The 18,227-nt window shown below is 34.6% G+C and overlaps 1 protein-coding gene across 1 annotated transcript in view; it reads left to right on the top strand.

Moving 5' to 3' along the window:
- Positions 1-7,543: 7,543 nt before the first annotated feature.
- The window catches only part of LOC145676587 (uncharacterized), a gene marked incomplete at its 5' end in the record, with an annotated part of 28,721 nt that continues 18,037 nt past the window's right edge, over positions 7,544-18,227 (top strand). Inside the window, 2 exons of the mRNA XM_081747421.1 lie at positions 7,544-7,615; positions 15,698-15,837. Coding sequence (XP_081603547.1) covers positions 7,544-7,615; positions 15,698-15,837 — 212 coding nt within the window. The remainder of the gene's footprint in view (positions 7,616-15,697; positions 15,838-18,227) is intronic.

Consider the following 18,227-nt stretch of genomic DNA (forward strand, 5'->3'; position numbering starts at 1 on the left):
GTGTCACCTGCGTAACGCCTTTCGTGAAGATAAACCGCAATAACTAATCTTTGTTCAATGCTATATGGAAGTAGTAATTGCGTTACTTTAGGAAACTTCTTGGCCCCTGGGTCCCTGCCTCAGGACCCATGGTCCCTGGCCGGGGTCAATGACCTAGGGGTACCTAGGACCACCCCCTAAAATTTGGCAGGGGTACATAGGACCACCCCCCAGGACCCATGGTCCCTGGCCAGTGTCAATGACCTAGGGGTACTTAGGACCTCCCCTCTAGATTTTGGCAGGGGTACATAGGACCACCCCTTAAATTTTGGAAATTGCCAAATCTAAAAATTTGGTGTGGTAGCCTAGGACCATAGTATGTACCTCTATCAGTATTGGGTGTCTATGTCGTTCCCTTTCATGGGTAAAAAATTGCCAAAAATTCAAATTTCGGGGGTTTTTGACCTAATTTATCCCCTTTGATGAGGTATTATTACCCTATATAGTTATATGGGCGTATACAGGGGTCCATTCCCTTTCATAACATATGGGTATATTAATGCACCCCTTGAAAAATTTGGGAGGGGTATCATGGCCCACCCCTTAAATTTTGAAAATTGCCAAATCTAAAAATTGTGTGTGGTAGCCTAGGACCATAGTATGTACCTCTATCAGTATTGGGTGTCTATGTCGTTCCCTTTTATGGGTAAAAAATTGCCAAAAAGTCAAATTTCGGGGGTTTTTGACCTAATTTATCCCCTTGGATGAGTTGTTATTACCTTATATAGTTATATGGTCGTATACAGGGGTCCATTACCTTTCATAAGACATGGGTATATTAATGCACCCATTGAAAAAATTTGGGAGGGTTACCTTGGCCCACCCCTTAAATTTTGGAAATTGCCCAATTTAAACATTGGGTATAATAGTACAGGACAATAATATGTATTATGATAAATTTGGATGGTCCACCTGGCCCACCCCTTAAATTTTGGAAATTGCCCAATTTAAACATTTGGTATAATAGTATAGGAACCTAATACATATTACTGTTACTTCGTTCCTTTCAACGTGGGAGACCAGGGTTCGATTCCCGGAAGGCGCTCATGCGGTTCGGATTGTTATTCCTTTGATGAGATGGACTAACACTGTTGCAAATGAAATCTTTAGTTTACGTCCCACGATTAGGCTAAAGGAGACGGTGACTATGAGAAAGGAATGAAAGTGTGGGAGGAAACTGGAGCATAATGTTGCTTACCACAAAATTACTTCGAACCAGGGACCTCATACAGCAGAGGTGAACGCTCTACCACTGAGCCACCACCTTCCTTACTGGTGCGAATGAAGTAGAGGTATTTGGTTTGAGGTAATGTGATTGTTTGACGTCGGGGTGACCCTATTTCACTTTTGGGACCCCCACATGGACCATAATGAATGAGTTAGAGATGCTTTGGCCGGGATTGCATTACCTATTGAAATTTTTGCTTATGTTTACTCAGGGGGCAGGGATCACTCAGGACACATAAGATCACCTTGATCCACGTGACGAGGGGGCCTCGTTCCATTTGATGAGTATAAAAATATCAATTTCGGAAGGTTTTTTTTTAACTTATCCTATTATTTTTCACGAGACATTTTCGTTATATAATAGAGTACAATGGTTTACTTTTTGGGAGTTATCGTTTCCTTTGGAGCTTATTACGTTATATGGAGACGTATTTAAATTATTTCCTTAAATTTGATAAGTACTTTGTGATCCATTTTGTTCCGCTTCAGGGGTGAACCTTGCAATCGTCCCGAGTTCGATTCTTGGAAATGTTGAATTTAATGTCCCCACCGATGATGAGAAATGAGAAAACATCATAAACTTACTTGCTTGCGGATTGAAACAGAGATCTCACACATCAGAAATAAGAGCTGAGTCACCATGGCCCATTGAGAAGTTCAGTTTGTTGATTACTATGTCATGGTCCCGAGTTCGATTTTTTGTGATAGTTTAAGAAATGTTGAGTTTAACGTCCCCTTGAAACGATGATGAAAAATGATAGGAGGAAACATGAACTTACTTCGTTGTGGAACCTCACTCGTTAGAGACAAGCGCTGAGCCACCGTGTCCCATTTGGTGTGAACAATTTTACCTATGAAAAGAAACATGGACATGTTATGTTACATTAAACATTTTTTCTGCTCGTTGTTACGCATACGAATTGTTGTGAACTTGCAGAATCTACTTTTACGAAGAGTATAATGTCAGTTCGTTTATTGAATATCTCTAAGAGGTGTAAAGGAGGAACGATTTCGGGTCTGGTTAATAACATTAATTTATATCGTTTTTGTTCGCAGATTAAATAAAAATGATGAAAAAAAACGCTTCTTCGTGCATTGGCTTATAATCATATGTTTAGAAGCAAACGTCAGCTATATTGTGTTACATGTGCTTACGTATTCGTTGTCAGTATCATTGCATATTGAACATATACAGTATTTAATTGCCAATGGTTTACTTTGAAAGGATATATTTATTTTGAGATGAATAAAAGGGATGGGATGATGTGATTTTGGACCTCTCGTTTCCGTTCATGGATTAAATAAAAAGATGACTCTTTGCTTAAATCTGATTAGTTCATTGTTCGAGCGATTTTTAAACGCTCTGCGTTTGTTGATCAGTAAGCGCTTCATTGATGAAAACAATGTTGCCAGATTTTGAAAATCTAAACTGCTCCGATTCTTTTTCGAAACGGTTCCGCTGAGTGCAAGAATTTTCAAAACTAAAAAATTTTGACAACTAAAAATTTCAAACTAAAAAATTTAAACTTTTCTAAACGAAAAATTTTTTTTTTGGAACTAAAATTTTCAAATGATTTGAAACGAAAAATTTTTTTCAAACTAAATATTTCAAAAACAATTCAAACTCAAGATTTCAAACCGAATTTTTGAAAACAAACTTTTCAATTTGAAAAAAAAATCTTATAAAGTATATTATATTCTCATAGAACATAATAAAATAACTTTTTTTTTATTTCGAATGTTATGTTAAAAGTAAATAAATAAAAATTTTAATTAGGATACTTACTTATTTTCTAATTTCGTTTTCAAACTTTTTGAACATATAACATTTTTGATGACAAAATACACAATGTTTTGTTGGATACAGAAGATGGAATGTTTTATAATGGTCACTAGTGTAATAGTAATGACCGTTGTTTCCAATTAAAATTCTTTCAGGACCTCGTTTTTTTTTTAATTTCCTATCAAAACTGTGATATACAATTGTTTTTCCTTGTGCACACTTTGGTATTAATTGTTCGAAGTTAAAAAAACGATGCTTCTTAAATTTTTTCACTCTTACGTTTTCACTAGCTTTTGCGATTAAAACACACGTATCATACACATGGCACGACATATTGTAAATGAAATTACACTAAAAGATAAGTTAATTAAAATTAATTTTACCTAATATCCGGTGTCGTATGTTAAATTTAGATGAAACAACAAATAGCTGATTATTCGACTATCATGCTAATTTCAGGCATTCTTGAAATTTTATCATTAAAGGTAAGAAAATAAGATGACATGTTCACTGCTTATGATTAATTTGCTTTCTATAATCATGTAATTGGATCCTGTATTTCCTTTGTATTAATTTAATAAACTGTGTATTGAGCAGATCTAAATGCTGATTATCGTTGAAATTTTATATAAAACATCCTTTTGAAGTTTCAAGCTATGTGTTGAATAATGAGTATCGTATAAGCTTCTTATATGTTAATGCTGATTTATACTTTTACGAAATTAAAGTTTCGTTTAACAGTAACACTCAAATATTAGATTAAGAAATATTTGCCAATATTTCATTTTAATGCATACATTTCGTACAAATTAGCATATTTTAGTAAATAGCTCATAATTAAAGAATTCATTATCTGTCCTAACAAAATATGTGCTTACAACCAATTTATGTGTAAATCAACATTATTGTAATTATGACAAATTAAAATATGTGAATGCTATGCTTAAAAATCCTTAATAAACGAAAACGAAATTTTCATTAATGATTACCTATAAACATGAGTTACTTTGTTAAGAAGTTAGCATATTTATTGATTTAATCATATAAAAGGAATTTCTTATTGTACTGACAAACAAATTTCAATATTTTTATCTGATATAGTGATGACATAAATAATAGTCACTTACATTATCCATATCAAAGTTCAGTTGTGAGGAAATAAACTTAATGCGTCAGTAATATATTTGTCAAGTTTACGATTTATTGATTAAGAATGATGTCATACATTGTGAAATTAAGTTTATCCAATTCATTAAGTAAATGAATATGCCTATGATTTAATATAAATACTTACTTCAAACAACTTTAAAGCATTACAAAAGCATCATCATCAACAGCTACATCAATAACCATACATACAAGTATCAAAATGGCTTCATGTTTACAGTTTTTAAATAGCAAGAATACATTAAAATTTACGAAAATTGGTGATCTGGAGACACACATACCATATATGATTTTGTATGCTGAAAAGATAAAAACAAAGTTTGGAGAACGTTTCTTACTACACATGGAAAGAAATGTAAACATCATTTTACCTAAACGATTCTTCCCAGAAGATACGTCGCAGCAAGAAGAGTTATTAAAGTTTTTTAACGCTAGTGATGTGACATTATATTACGAAGGCCTCGTTAATGGCACTCATAGACTAAATTTTAAGCAACATCCATCTGCTTCAAGAAATTAGCACAAACTGTAAAGAAAACTCATAATGTACAAGTGAATGAAATTAAGTGTCTTAAATATAGTGTAATGTATTATAATACAGTGTACTGTGTTAGTGCTTTCTAAATCTGGGTGTTTTCTGAATTTTAAGTGGGTACCTTTATTTGTTTCATTTATAAAATATACAGTTTATTTATAAATAAATCACGATTTACTTTAAATGTTAATGTTTATTTCTATTACGAAGTTATGAACTTGATTCTCTCTACACAACAATGACCTAATGTTGAACAGTAATCAGAAATAACTTAAAGGATATACTGAAACTTGTAACTAATCCTTTCAGCTGATCGACTTTTTTGCTTGATTCATATCAATGAATGGTCTGTACGTGTGTGTGTGTGTGTGTGTGTGTGTGTGTGTGTGTGTGTGTGTGTGTGTGTGTGTGTGTGTGTGCATGATGTTAGTCTAAACAACAGTCTTTTTCATGAATGGTTTTTTAAATTATTGTTGTGGTATTTACTCCTCGAGAAAAAGCTGAGGCCTGCAAAATGAGCTTCCTCAACTCAGTGACCTTGCTTGTTTCATGTTAAGTGTATCATTATCTGTTTTACGTCGTGATAACTCAATGACAGAGGTGTGTAAGGTCGCTGGTTCGATCTTAGCTAACGCCAAGTTGCTTTGTAGTGAACAAAAAGCAGTGTGCGTGAGTTTTCTCAGGGTTCTCCCCACTATATTTAATCCATCATTACATTTATTTCTCATCATCATCGTCTTCTTTAGCCTAGTTAACATAACTGTAAGACGTAAAACTCAAAGATTTAATTTCATTTCTCTGAATTACCACGAGTGTTTTTTTTTTTTTTTTTTTTTTTGTTCTCTTGACAGTACCGAGGACGTAAATCTTGTGTTCCTAGACTGCATAAGACGTGAACGATAAAATCTGAACAACCATAAATGTTTTATGTTGACTTAACAATATCGAGGCTGTATAGGACGTGGACCTACAGTTCAAAGTGAAATTCGAATCATCATAAATGTAGCTATAAACACCAAATATTTGTTTCTATTTTACGTATAAGATGAAAAGCGTTTATGTCCTTAGGCTGTATAAGACTTGAACGTACTTCTGTGGGTTGTGTACTTAAACCCGTAATAATAACGCCAAAAATCGAACCTGGACTTAGCCACTGAAATCTCAAATGGGGTTAAGGAAAGATTTTTTTTATTGTAATGCATTCAACCTGGAAAATGCTGATTAGCACCTTGACCTTCAAGTGAGAGGAGTGAGAGGTAAGGAAATACTTCCGTGCTTGACGTCACATGAATGAAATTCTGTCCATCTTAGCATTTTTCGTTCTGTGCTTTGATCAGTAAGCTGTTATTCGTTTCATACAAGTTCAAGTGTTAATGTGGCTAATATTTATTAAATCACATCTTAATGGTCGCTAAACTAAGTAGTATTTCATTCCTGGTGATCGTACAGGCTATATGTTTAGAAAAAATGGTCACGGCTACACAACTACAACAAGATTGCTTTCATGAGCTACGATGTGAAATCAGGGTATGGCTGGCCAACGGGTTCATTACATAAACGAACTCAATCGTTCTCAAGACAATATAAATCTTAAACCGTAAACTATGTTACATTACTAAAAGTTACGGCTCGCGAAACGAGTGATCACTTTCAATCTCTGTTAAGATTTTCGAAAAGTTTGAGTTTGATAATTGTAGTTCAAAAATATTTTTAATTCGAAACTTGAGTTTCAAATTTTGATTTTAAAACTTTCTGAGTTCGAAAATTTTTAGTGAGAACTTTGAGTTCGAATTTTTTAGTTCAAAATTTTAGATCGAAAACTTTTTAGTTTGAAATTTTGATTTGCAAATTTTAAGTTTGAAACTTTCTGAGTTCGAAAAAAAAAATTGTTTGAAAATTTGGTTCGAAAAGTTTTTAGTTTTCAAATTCGGTTCGAGTTCGAAAATTTTAAGTTTAAAAAAATTTCGTTCCAGAAAGTTTGATTTTATTTTTAGTTTTAAAATTTTTAGATTTTCAAAATTTGTTTCAAAATTTTATTTGAAATCTTTTAGTTTGAAAATTTTTGTTTTAAATTTTTTTATTTGAAATTTTTTAGTTCGAAAAATTTTTTGAAAAGTTTAAATTTTTTAGTTTGAAATTTTTAGTTTTCAAAATTTTTTAGTTTTGAAAATTCTTGCACTCAGCGGAACCGTTTCGAAAAAGAATCGGAGCAGTTTAGATTTTCAAAATCTGGCAACATTGTTTTCATCAATGAAGCGCTTACTGATCAACAAACGCAGAGCGTTTAAAAATCGCTCGAACAATGAACTAATCAGATTTAAGCAAAGAGTCATCTTTTTATTTAATCCATGAACGGAAACGAGAGGTCCAAAATCACATCATCCCATCCCTTTTATTCATCTCAAAATAAATATATCCTTTCAAAGTAAACCATTGGCAATTAAATACTGTATATGTTCAATATGCAATGATACTGACAACGAATACGTAAGCACATGTAACACAATATAGCTGACGTTTGCTTCTAAACATATGATTATAAGCCAATGCACGAAGAAGCTTTTTTTTTTCATCATTTTTATTTAATCTGCGAACAAAAACGATATAAATTAATGTTATTAACCAGACCCGAAATCGTTCCTCCTTTACACCTCTTAGAGATATTCAATAAACGAACTGACATTATACTCTTCGTAAAAGTAGATTCTGCAAGTTCACAACAATTCGTATGCGTAACAACGAGCAGAAAAAATGTTTAATGTAACATAACATGTCCATGTTTCTTTTCATAGGTAAAATTGTTCACACCAAATGGGACACGGTGGCTCAGCGCTTGTCTCTAACGAGTGAGGTTCCACAACGAAGTAAGTTCATGTTTCCTCCTATCATTTTTCATCATCGTTTCAAGGGGACGTTAAACTCAACATTTCTTAAACTATCACAAAAAAATCGAACTCGGGACCATGACATAGTAATCAACAAACTGAACTTCTCAATGGGCCATGGTGACTCAGCTCTTATTTCTGATGTGTGAGATCTCTGTTTCAATCCGCAAGCAAGTAAGTTTATGATGTTTTCTCATTTCTCATCATCGGTGGGGACATTAAATTCAACATTTCCAAGAATCGAACTCGGGACGATTGCAAGGTTCACCCCTGAAGCGGAACAAAATGGATCACAAAGTACTTATCAAATTTAAGGAAATAATTTAAATACGTCTCCATATAACGTAATAAGCTCCAAAGGAAACGATAACTCCCAAAAAGTAAACCATTGTACTCTATTATATAACGAAAATGTCTCGTGAAAAATAATAGGATAAGTTTAAAAAAAACCTTCCGAAATTGATATTTTTATACTCATCAAATGGAACGAGGCCCCCTCGTCACGTGGATCAAGGTGATCTTATGTGTCCTGAGTGATCCCTGCCCCCTGAGTAAACATAAGCAAAAATTTCAATAGGTAATGCAATCCCGGCCAAAGCATCTCTAACTCATTCATTATGGTCCATGTGGGGGTCCCAAAAGTGAAATAGGGTCACCCCGACGTCAAACAATCACATTACCTCAAACCAAATACCTCTACTTCATTCGCACCAGTAAGGAAGGTGGTGGCTCAGTGGTAGAGCGTTCACCTCTGCTGTATGAGGTCCCTGGTTCGAAGTAATTTTGTGGTAAGCAACATTATGCTCCAGTTTCCTCCCACACTTTCATTCCTTTCTCATAGTCACCGTCTCCTTTAGCCTAATCGTGGGACGTAAACTAAAGATTTCATTTGCAACAGTGTTAGTCCATCTCATCAAAGGAATAACAATCCGAACCGCATGAGCGCCTTCCGGGAATCGAACCCTGGTCTCCCACGTTGAAAGGAACGAAGTAACAGTAATATGTATTAGGTTCCTATACTATTATACCAAATGTTTAAATTGGGCAATTTCCAAAATTTAAGGGGTGGGCCAGGTGGACCATCCAAATTTATCATAATACATATTAGGGTCCTGTACTATTATACCCAATGTTTAAATTGGGCAATTTCCAAAATTTAAGGGGTGGGCCAAGGTAACCCTCCCAAATTTTTTCAATGGGTGCATTAATATACCCATGTCTTATGAAAGGTAATGGACCCCTGTATACGACCATATAACTATATAAGGTAATAACAACTCATCCAAGGGGATAAATTAGGTCAAAAACCCCCGAAATTTGACTTTTTGGCAATTTTATACCCATAAAAGGGAACGACATAGACACCCAATACTGATAGAGGTACATACTATGGTCCTAGGCTACCACACACAATTTTTAGATTTGGCAATTTTCAAAATTTAAGGGGTGGGCCATGATACCCCTCCCAAATTTTTCAAGGGGTGCATTAATATACCCATATGTTATGAAAGGGAATGAACCCCTGTATACGCCCATATAACTATATAGGGTAATAATACCTCATCAAAGGGGATAAATTAGGTCAAAAACCCCCGAAATTTGAATTTTTGGCAATTTTTTACCCATGAAAGGGAACGACATAGACACCCAATACTGATAGAGGTACATACTATGGTCCTAGGCTACCACACCAAATTTTTAGATTTGGCAATTTCCAAAATTTAAGGGGTACTCCAACTTCACTGCAATTAACTGCTACCAAGCAAAGAAACAAACGAACATGGATAGCAATGTTGCCAGACAATGTCAAGCAATGTTACCAGACAATGCCAAAGTAATGTTACCAAATAAATGTAGGCAAAATCTAGAACCGTCAGAAAACACCAATTAGGGGTATACCCACTTCCGGACGACCTGTACAATATTCTTTAAATTCTAAGTGGTTATAGTGTAGCTAACTGACATAGTTTATGAAAGAATAAAATAGAATAGGATTCGTTTGTGTGACAGTCGAGATTTCATGGTTATTACTGTTTGAATTGAGTACAAGTAGTCGGAAGCTGTTATGGGAATTAAATATGGAAGAATTGAGAGAAAGAGTCTGTATTGTTTGATAATATAAGTGACAAGCTAGTTTAAGTAACTGATTGTACTGATAAGAGACATTGATAGACTTAACCCTAAGAAATACCAAAATAATTCATTTTCCAATGACCTTCCTACTTTTGAGACCTTTGTTGAATTACAAATCATACGAGTAATTACTCTGAAATTTGGACACATCTATATTCATTGTACAATCTATTAGAATAAAAAAATATATTTAATTTTCAGATCCTGCTACTAGCAGTAACATTTGCCATTGGAGTTGACAATGTTGTCGGTAAGTCTTTCAAAATTATTCTGATCTTTAATAACTTTCTAAAGAGGTCGATGTTAATAATGACATTTATTCCGAAGTTGGACGTCCGTCTAGTTTTTGCAAGAAGCTTAGTAATAGGTTTCTTTCTGTACCAAAGTTTAATAGTTTATTCACATAGTATTACCGAACGAGCGTTAGCTAGTGAAGGTGGGTTAGAGCTTCGCAGGGCACGTTTTTTCTGTCTTTATTACAGCTAAATGGGAGGGGGGCCTGTGTTCTAGTACCTTGCCGCCATGTTGGTTATATTACTTACCGTTACATTGAAAAGTATAGCTTTCTCCACGTTTTTTTAAAGCTATTAGCTTTACTGCATTTTCTACAATTTATTTGCAGATTTATTAAGCCATGACTTTTAGTTACTTTTAATTGATTTTCGTGATTATCACCAGCATGTCCACAAAAGGAATGCTCATTACATTCCCATAATCCTACCACGAAGTAACTTGCGCCAAGTAGTTCCCTAAGCTTACTAAATAGTTCTATGTTTAGAACCGTTTATATAAGGAAATAAACACAACTTTCGGTTTCCTTATACATTATCAAGCACACAAACAAACAAATTGTTAATTTCTTTCTGGTAAATTTACAAAATTTTGCTAGAAACGGATGACCAACTTTGGAACTTAATTCTTAATAATAATAATATTTTTTTTATTTCATTATCTTTGGTCATAAATTTTTATTGACTTTCATTTTAACTAGAATTGCTGGGATATAGTATTTCATTTTATATCTTAAACAGTAAATTTATAAAATCTTCCTGAGTAGTACCCAGGCAATCCCTCTTCGCTGATCTAGTGGCTTCCGTCTTTGATGCACTTGGTCCTGTGTTCAATTCCCGGTAGAAAGCATTAACTTCCACCTTAAACTCTAAAACTAAGTTTCATTAGCCTTGGTGCTAAAAAGGCGTGGTTAAGTTTCCACAAATAAGAAGAAGCATCCAGGCAGAGCTATGGAAATGTGTGGAGTGTATTGCAATATTTAAGCAGATAAAAACAAGAGCCTTGAAACTCTTAATGCAGTTGTATTCAGGGCAAGTTTGGCATATCCAGAAAAAAAACCGAGGAATTGTAATGTTTTATCTCTTCCTGAATACAGCCTCGTAATTAAATAAAAACTCCATTCTTTGTTAGATTTTAAATATTAGGTTATTTATTTTAAAATTATTATGACTAAGTTAAAAAGTTAATAATAATTTCAATGATATATTCATTTAAAATTATAGATCCTCGTAGACGTTAGGACATAAAACAATGAATACGGGATAGAAATTATTAGTCACAAAACATGCTTCAAATGATATTCATCGATTATGTTTTCGAAATAAATTAAGTGTAATTTGTGATTTTTAAGCTTATTTTTGAATATTTCTATCTGAGAAGCTATGCTTTTAATATATTTTATGGAACGCAAGTTAAATATTAGAAAGAAGTGTACGAGGTTTTGGGATATATTTAGCGAAGATAAGTTTTGGAACAAACATATAATAGCATGTGAACTTAGCAACCAGTAACAATTTTACTCTGAAAGAACTTGTGCTATTAGGGAAAAGCAATTGTTCATAGTTTGAAAGTCTGCTGGAGTTTCACACTATTCACACTTGTTTCAAAACAGTAGCACCAATGTCGTGTAGGTTGTTTCGGAGATTCTAGGATAAGTTCAAAACTAAAATGAACCCGGTTCCATTATAACATTACGTGTTACATGTCGAATGAAAGACAAAAAATAACTTAATTTTGTATGGAGGGAGGAAAATCTCAAGTCTCATTGATCTTTGTCTCTGATCCCTATTGGCCTTTGGTCTGCCTCTGAGTAATTCTGATCAATCCCCACCCATGCACGTCAAATCCCCGAAAGGTTCATCTGAAAAGAACACTGCTGGTTGACCATTCCAAAATTCATCCTCAATGGTTGCTTTTACTATCCACCTACTCATTTTTCTTATTGTGAACTTCTTATAAACGACAATGAATTACAGTACGACTCGCTTCTTTCCGCCGGTGAAAATTCAGTCACTATGCGTTATCTTAACCGCGGTGGAGCAGCTGGTAAATTTGACTACTTCACAGGCTAGGCCCACAGAACGAGCGGACGGATGTCTGTTATGTTAGTAGTATGAAGGTGTACCTACGAGATGTCAGTAGATGCCACTAACTTCTCTATTTTCTTCTCTCTTGCGTGATGTTTGCATCTGTGATTTAGTATTGTTCTGGTCTCTCGCTACATGATATTTGTATTATTTCCCAACTGATACATTTGTGATTTATGTGTGCTGTTCTCTTCTCTCGTTTAGTGATATTTGCAAATATTTTTCCAACTGCCACATTTATAATATTAATACGTGCTGTTCTGTTTTCTCATTGTGTGAGATTTGCAAGTTTTTCCAACCACCTTCCTATGATTTCTATGTGCTGTTTTGTTCTCTTATTATGCGAGATTTACATATTTTCCCCAACCACCACATCTATGAGTTATGTGTGCTGTTCTGCTTTCTCATTATGTGAAATTTACATATTTTTCCGACTGCCAGACCCGTAATTTATTTGTCCTATTCTGTTCTCTCGTTACGTGAGATTGCATATTTTTCCAAATGCCACGTATGACCTATGTGCACAGGGGTTAAAGTGGATCTTAAAAGGTAGGGAGACGTATGACGTCACGCCGTCCTCCGTGACTATGTTAAACTTCGTAATTTTTTTAGGAGTAGTGGGACGCCATAGATATTTTTTGAAGTGGAGAAATTGCCGTGCCCCGCGTTCCCCCTCACTTTTACTCCTGTATGTGTGCTATTATGTTCTCACATTGTATGAGATTAGGCATATTATTCCTAACCAACGGTAAACAAATTTTATTAACATTTGTAATTTGAAGTTGCAGGTTTCCAACAAGAAATTTTTGGAAATATTTATCGGAAATATGGAGGCGGTTACCTATTTGCGAGTAAACAAAGTTTTAGGCATAGAAGTGGACATGAACATTCAAGCACAGCAGATTTTAATCCAATTAATTTCAATGGCCCTGGAGTATACAGCAATGTTGAACTGATGGGAAACTTTCAGGACATTCAAAATATAGACAAAGGTTACAACAGTGGATATCCTAGATACGGAAAAGGAAAGACATGCCTTCATTAGCTAAAATTGATACTTATTGAGAATCAAATAAAGAGCACGGGTGCAATTTACGAACAACTACTACTATTATGTCATAAACATTTTCAAATATTGGCAATGGATAACACCAAACTTATTTCTGATAGTAGTGTTTGTAAAACAAGATAGTTGGTTAATTGGAGTTTAACGTCCCGATGCTGCATAGGACCTCCTATTTAAAGTAAGATCTGAGTCACTGGTTAAGTTTGTATTCGAGGAAAACACCTTACCAGGGATCATAAATGCAATTTTTTTTTTATTTATTGTAATCTCCCACTATTATGCTTTCTAAGCTAAAGGAGACGACTAACCAATGAAACAGAATGATTCTGAAAATTAAATTTCTCTGATCTACCAGGAACTGAAGCCAGGACTACGTGCACCAAAGGCACGCGCGCTAGCTGCTATACAAACGGGGACACCAGAGGTCGAACTTGGACCCGTGCACAGAGAGTACATGTGTTAACCATTCGCTATGAAGATGTACATGAATCAATAATAATAATAATAATAATAATAATAATAATAATAATAATAATAATAATAATAATAATAATAATAATAATAATAATAATAATAATATTCCCAACTTATAAATTGGCTTTGAAATTGAACAATTGAAGTATGGTAGGTGCAGATAAATATGCTATGTTAAGGGTGTTGGACTTTCTATGGCCTTAATTTTCATTAAACACAAAGAACAAGACATGTGCATTGCAGAGTAGCCTTTTCCGTGTGCAGAAAAATGTGGCAATGATGCGATTCACTTCTACTTTGTATGTATTTTTGTGTATATTCTTTAATATATTGGATACATCCAACATATTAATTTTCTTCTTTAAATAAATAAATAAAAAAATATATATACGAGGTTGTGTCAAAGAAGTACTTCATTTATTTGCGTTTACACATTATCACCTACAAAAAGCCACCTTGTACTGCACTCTTAGCCTTCCTGCCACTCCTGGAATATGTTCTCCAAGTCTTCTTTTCGAAATACCTTCTGCAGTTCGGGCTGAATGTCCGCAATGCTGTTGAAACGGCGACCTTTGTGCTGGAAGTCCGCAGGAATCAAATCTGGCTAGTAGGGTGAGCGCGGAAGTTTAGTTTCTCGTAATAAACTCAAGTGTGAGGAGAGCACGGTAACTGGGTATATTTTCTTCGTGAAGCAGCCATTGTTTCGTACACCACAGATCCGGTCGTTTTCGCCTAATGTTCTCCCTCAGACGTCTTAAATCCGGCAGTATAACTATCTATTATTGGTGGTGTGGCCATTGGGGACGAATTCATGATGCACAATTCCGCGAATGTCGAAAAAGACGATGAGCATGCACTTGGTCGAGCAGCGGACCTGTCTCACATTTTCGATCGTGGAAGTGATGTACTCTTCCGATGTGACGACTGTACCTTTATCTCAGGATCGTACCCATGCACTCAAGTTTTGTCACCGGTAGTGATCCTTGATATGAAGGACGGACGGGTCATTCACATCACAACTGACGGAGCTCTTACCAGACTTCGGCACGGTGTTTTTTCTTCTAGGTCAACACCTGGGGACGAATTTGACAGCAACCTGGGGGCGCATGTTCAATTCACACGTGAGAACTGCCTCTTTTGAAAGAGATTGAGATTTCAAAGCAAAAGGATCATTTTTTTTAATAAAACGAGAATAACAATGTAATTTAATATAGAACAGAATAAAAGCCGTGACCAATAACGAATAAATATTACATCTTTTAATTCAAGTTTTCACAAAACGACTATCCGCAAATATAGTAAACAAATAGGCAAAATTCAAATATAGGAGCATGTAGAATTAGAACAATACTTGCCCAGTGGGAACAAATTTCTAGAGTTTATGCTATAAGTAAAAAGAGAACATATGTACCACAATCCAATGTCCAACATAATTTAATTCTGATATTCTTCTTTCACCATCCAAATACGATCTTTTTGTACACTTTCTCTCCGTAGAATTTTCTCAATAATAATGTGCTACAAATGTTCTTAACTGGTTCAGCAATGAACAAAAAATGTCTAGAATGCCTTCTAACAGTGGTTAATAGGAATATCCTGAGAGTATTCAAACTATGTCTCAACTTCTGATATCCAATATATTTATTGGCAGAAACAAATTGTAAACGTATAATTGGTAACATGTAAATTAGGCAAGCATTATGTCATTCCTAGCCCAGAATATTCACTAAACACATCTGAAGTTCATAGTTCAAGTGCATATTAAACATACTAAGGGCAGTTCCTATTGACCATTGTTAGGAGCCATTCTACATATTTTTTGCTCACTGATGTAACACTCAAGGTCATTTTCGGACATGTTAAACAATGACTAAAAGTCTTTTCTGAAAATGTCCAAATTACTGATTATTCATTTATTGTAGTGCACTTTAGAATTTAAATAAAGCTGTAACAACTGGGTGTTAATCATATTTGAAAGTATTAAACTGTTGTGTATAAAAGATTTTCCAGGTTTGAACCATGGTCTTCCTTGGTTTGGTGAAGTGACCAAAAAACCAACAGCTTTTACAGAAATAAAAAGAGTCAGGTGTTTCAAGGAAAAGGTCTACGACGATGGGGAGAACTTTAATGTTCAAAGAGCTAGAAAAGGAGTAAGTATAGAGATTATCCATAGCTATATTAGATTAGTACCTAACTCAAACAATTGCATGTTTTCTAAAATTTGATTGGCTGTACGATTGTATTGGAAAATGGGAAACTGTGTCCAAAGGAAAGCAATGCCGTAGTGTACAGTTTATTGTTGAAACCTAAAACTATTAGGATAAGGAAGAAAAGAATATTTTTTAAGAAAAAAGAAGAAATTAACTTTATTCTAAGAATATAAATATAACGCATATTGGTATGCTATCCCTGGAATGTTTCAAATCAGTATGTTGGTCAGGGGCGGATCCAGGCTGAACATTTTGGGGGGCGGTCGTACGAAGTCATAGGTTTTATTTTACATTTATAATACAAAGAAGAAAATTCTTAGGATAAGTTCTATTTTTAAAATAAAAATATATCCTATTCTGGAGGGGGCGATCGCCCCGATCGCTTCCCTGGATGCGCCCCTGATATTGGATACATCAAATACACTGAATGCCACCCATACGAAAATTTATCGTGATATACGATAATTTAAGCCTTAATATGATATACGATAATGCCCTTGCAATAATAGCTGAATGTACGATAATTTTAGAATGTTCACTTTTTGCAGTTTTTGAATGTGCAAATAAATTGAAGGTATGCATTAAAGAATTATAAAACACACATGCTGAGGTTTTTAGATCGCTAAAATAAGCCAATAAGATGGAAATACTACAGAAAAATCGAAAGTAACATATTTCTACTGCAAGGTGCAGCAGTTCCTTAAAATCTGTTGCTGTGAGTAAAATATATATAGATATGATTTTGGAAATACTGTTTTGCAAAGTTTACATTGGCTAACACCTGAAGTAGCATTATCAAAAAGTGTTGCAAGGTCACCAACATTTGTTCCATAACTGAAAGCTGTACAGAGAGTTACCCCGAAAAACAATCATGATATACAAGTGATAGACGATCAGTGGACAGCATTAACTTACGCGATGGTTCCGGAAGATCTGTGATCTAAGAAAGTTCACGAATTTTTAACTTTTACCAAAAATGCTAAAGACTCCCATGGATATCACGAATTTTTAGAATTGGGGAAGGGTTGTATTAGATACGTTAGGTTTGCCATATACTAGTGCTGATTTTGAGTGCGTATTTTGAAAAATGAACTTAATAAAAACACAGTTAAGAAACAAGTTTCAGTAAAGTGCAGTTAGTGATATAATGCCCACTGCCCAGTATATACAGAGCTATGTGGAATTTGAACCCAATGAATTAATGACCGGGTCAATGAATAAGTCAAACACATACGGCGGTACAAATAAGGATAAGAAAAATTATAAAGATAGTGACATCGAATTGGAGTTCAAAACTAAAGATTACTAGGTAAGTTTATTATATTTTATTGTTGTTATTAATAGTATTATATTTGTTTCTACAATTATCACGTTCATAATGAATATACGATAATTTTGTGTAATATACGATAATTTTAAAGACAAAAATCGATAATTTTGTTCTCCGAGGTTGGCAACAGTGGCACATGCTCTCTCACTTAAAGAGCGCCGGAGCGATGAGGTTAAAAGTGTTTCCAAGAGATATATTTTTACAGGAAGTGTTAAAGTCGTTCCGGAACTTTTTTTTTAACAAGCTTAAAATCGAATCCCAGTCTGGAGGTAGTGCATGTAGTAGGAATTGGCAGCTATGTCCTGTTAATAGTAGGCGGCACTTATTTTGCGGGCCGGTCCGAACACCGATGTTCAAGATCGCGAACAACATTATGAACGTGTGAACAGAAAAGCTTGTGGTAATGAACTTTTTAGTGAAGGAAAGCATAGAAACAGCTAAAATTTACAGAAGACTTTCGTCACAATACGTTGGTGAGATATTAAACTCCAGTAAGATATTTGAATGGTTCAAGTGCTTCAAAAATGGCCGTACGCTGACGATCTCAGTCGCGGCGGATTCCAGTCTTGGAAAATCAGCGCGCTGAACATTTCATCATTGACAATCATAACAAAATCTATCGTGAAATTGCAAAAAGTATAATCCTTTGTTAGGAACAGAAAGGCAATAATTAATGATCATTTTCTGTTTCGAGAAGTGAGTCCACGCTGGATTCCAAAACAGCTTTTCCTGGTTTTGAGCAGCACCAAAGACTTGAAGTATGTACTGAATTGAAAAACCGTGTTAACTTAAAGCCAAGTAATTTCCACCTCTTTGGATCCCACCAAAATTATCCACAGAGGTGAATGTTTCTACTGCGATGAGGAAGTGAAAGAGGCTGTCCTAGAATAGTTTAGACATAGTGACCACGAATCCGTTAATTTCATAGCCTTGCAGGTATTATTTGAGCTCTGGAATAAATTTAACAGTAGAAAGGGGTTATGTGGTAAAAATGAAATGA

This window comes from Thermobia domestica, unplaced genomic scaffold, assembly GCF_964235325.1.
Source record: "Thermobia domestica unplaced genomic scaffold, izTheDome1.hap1.1 HAP1_SCAFFOLD_232, whole genome shotgun sequence".
NCBI classification, from domain to species: Eukaryota; Metazoa; Arthropoda; class Insecta; order Zygentoma; family Lepismatidae; genus Thermobia; species Thermobia domestica.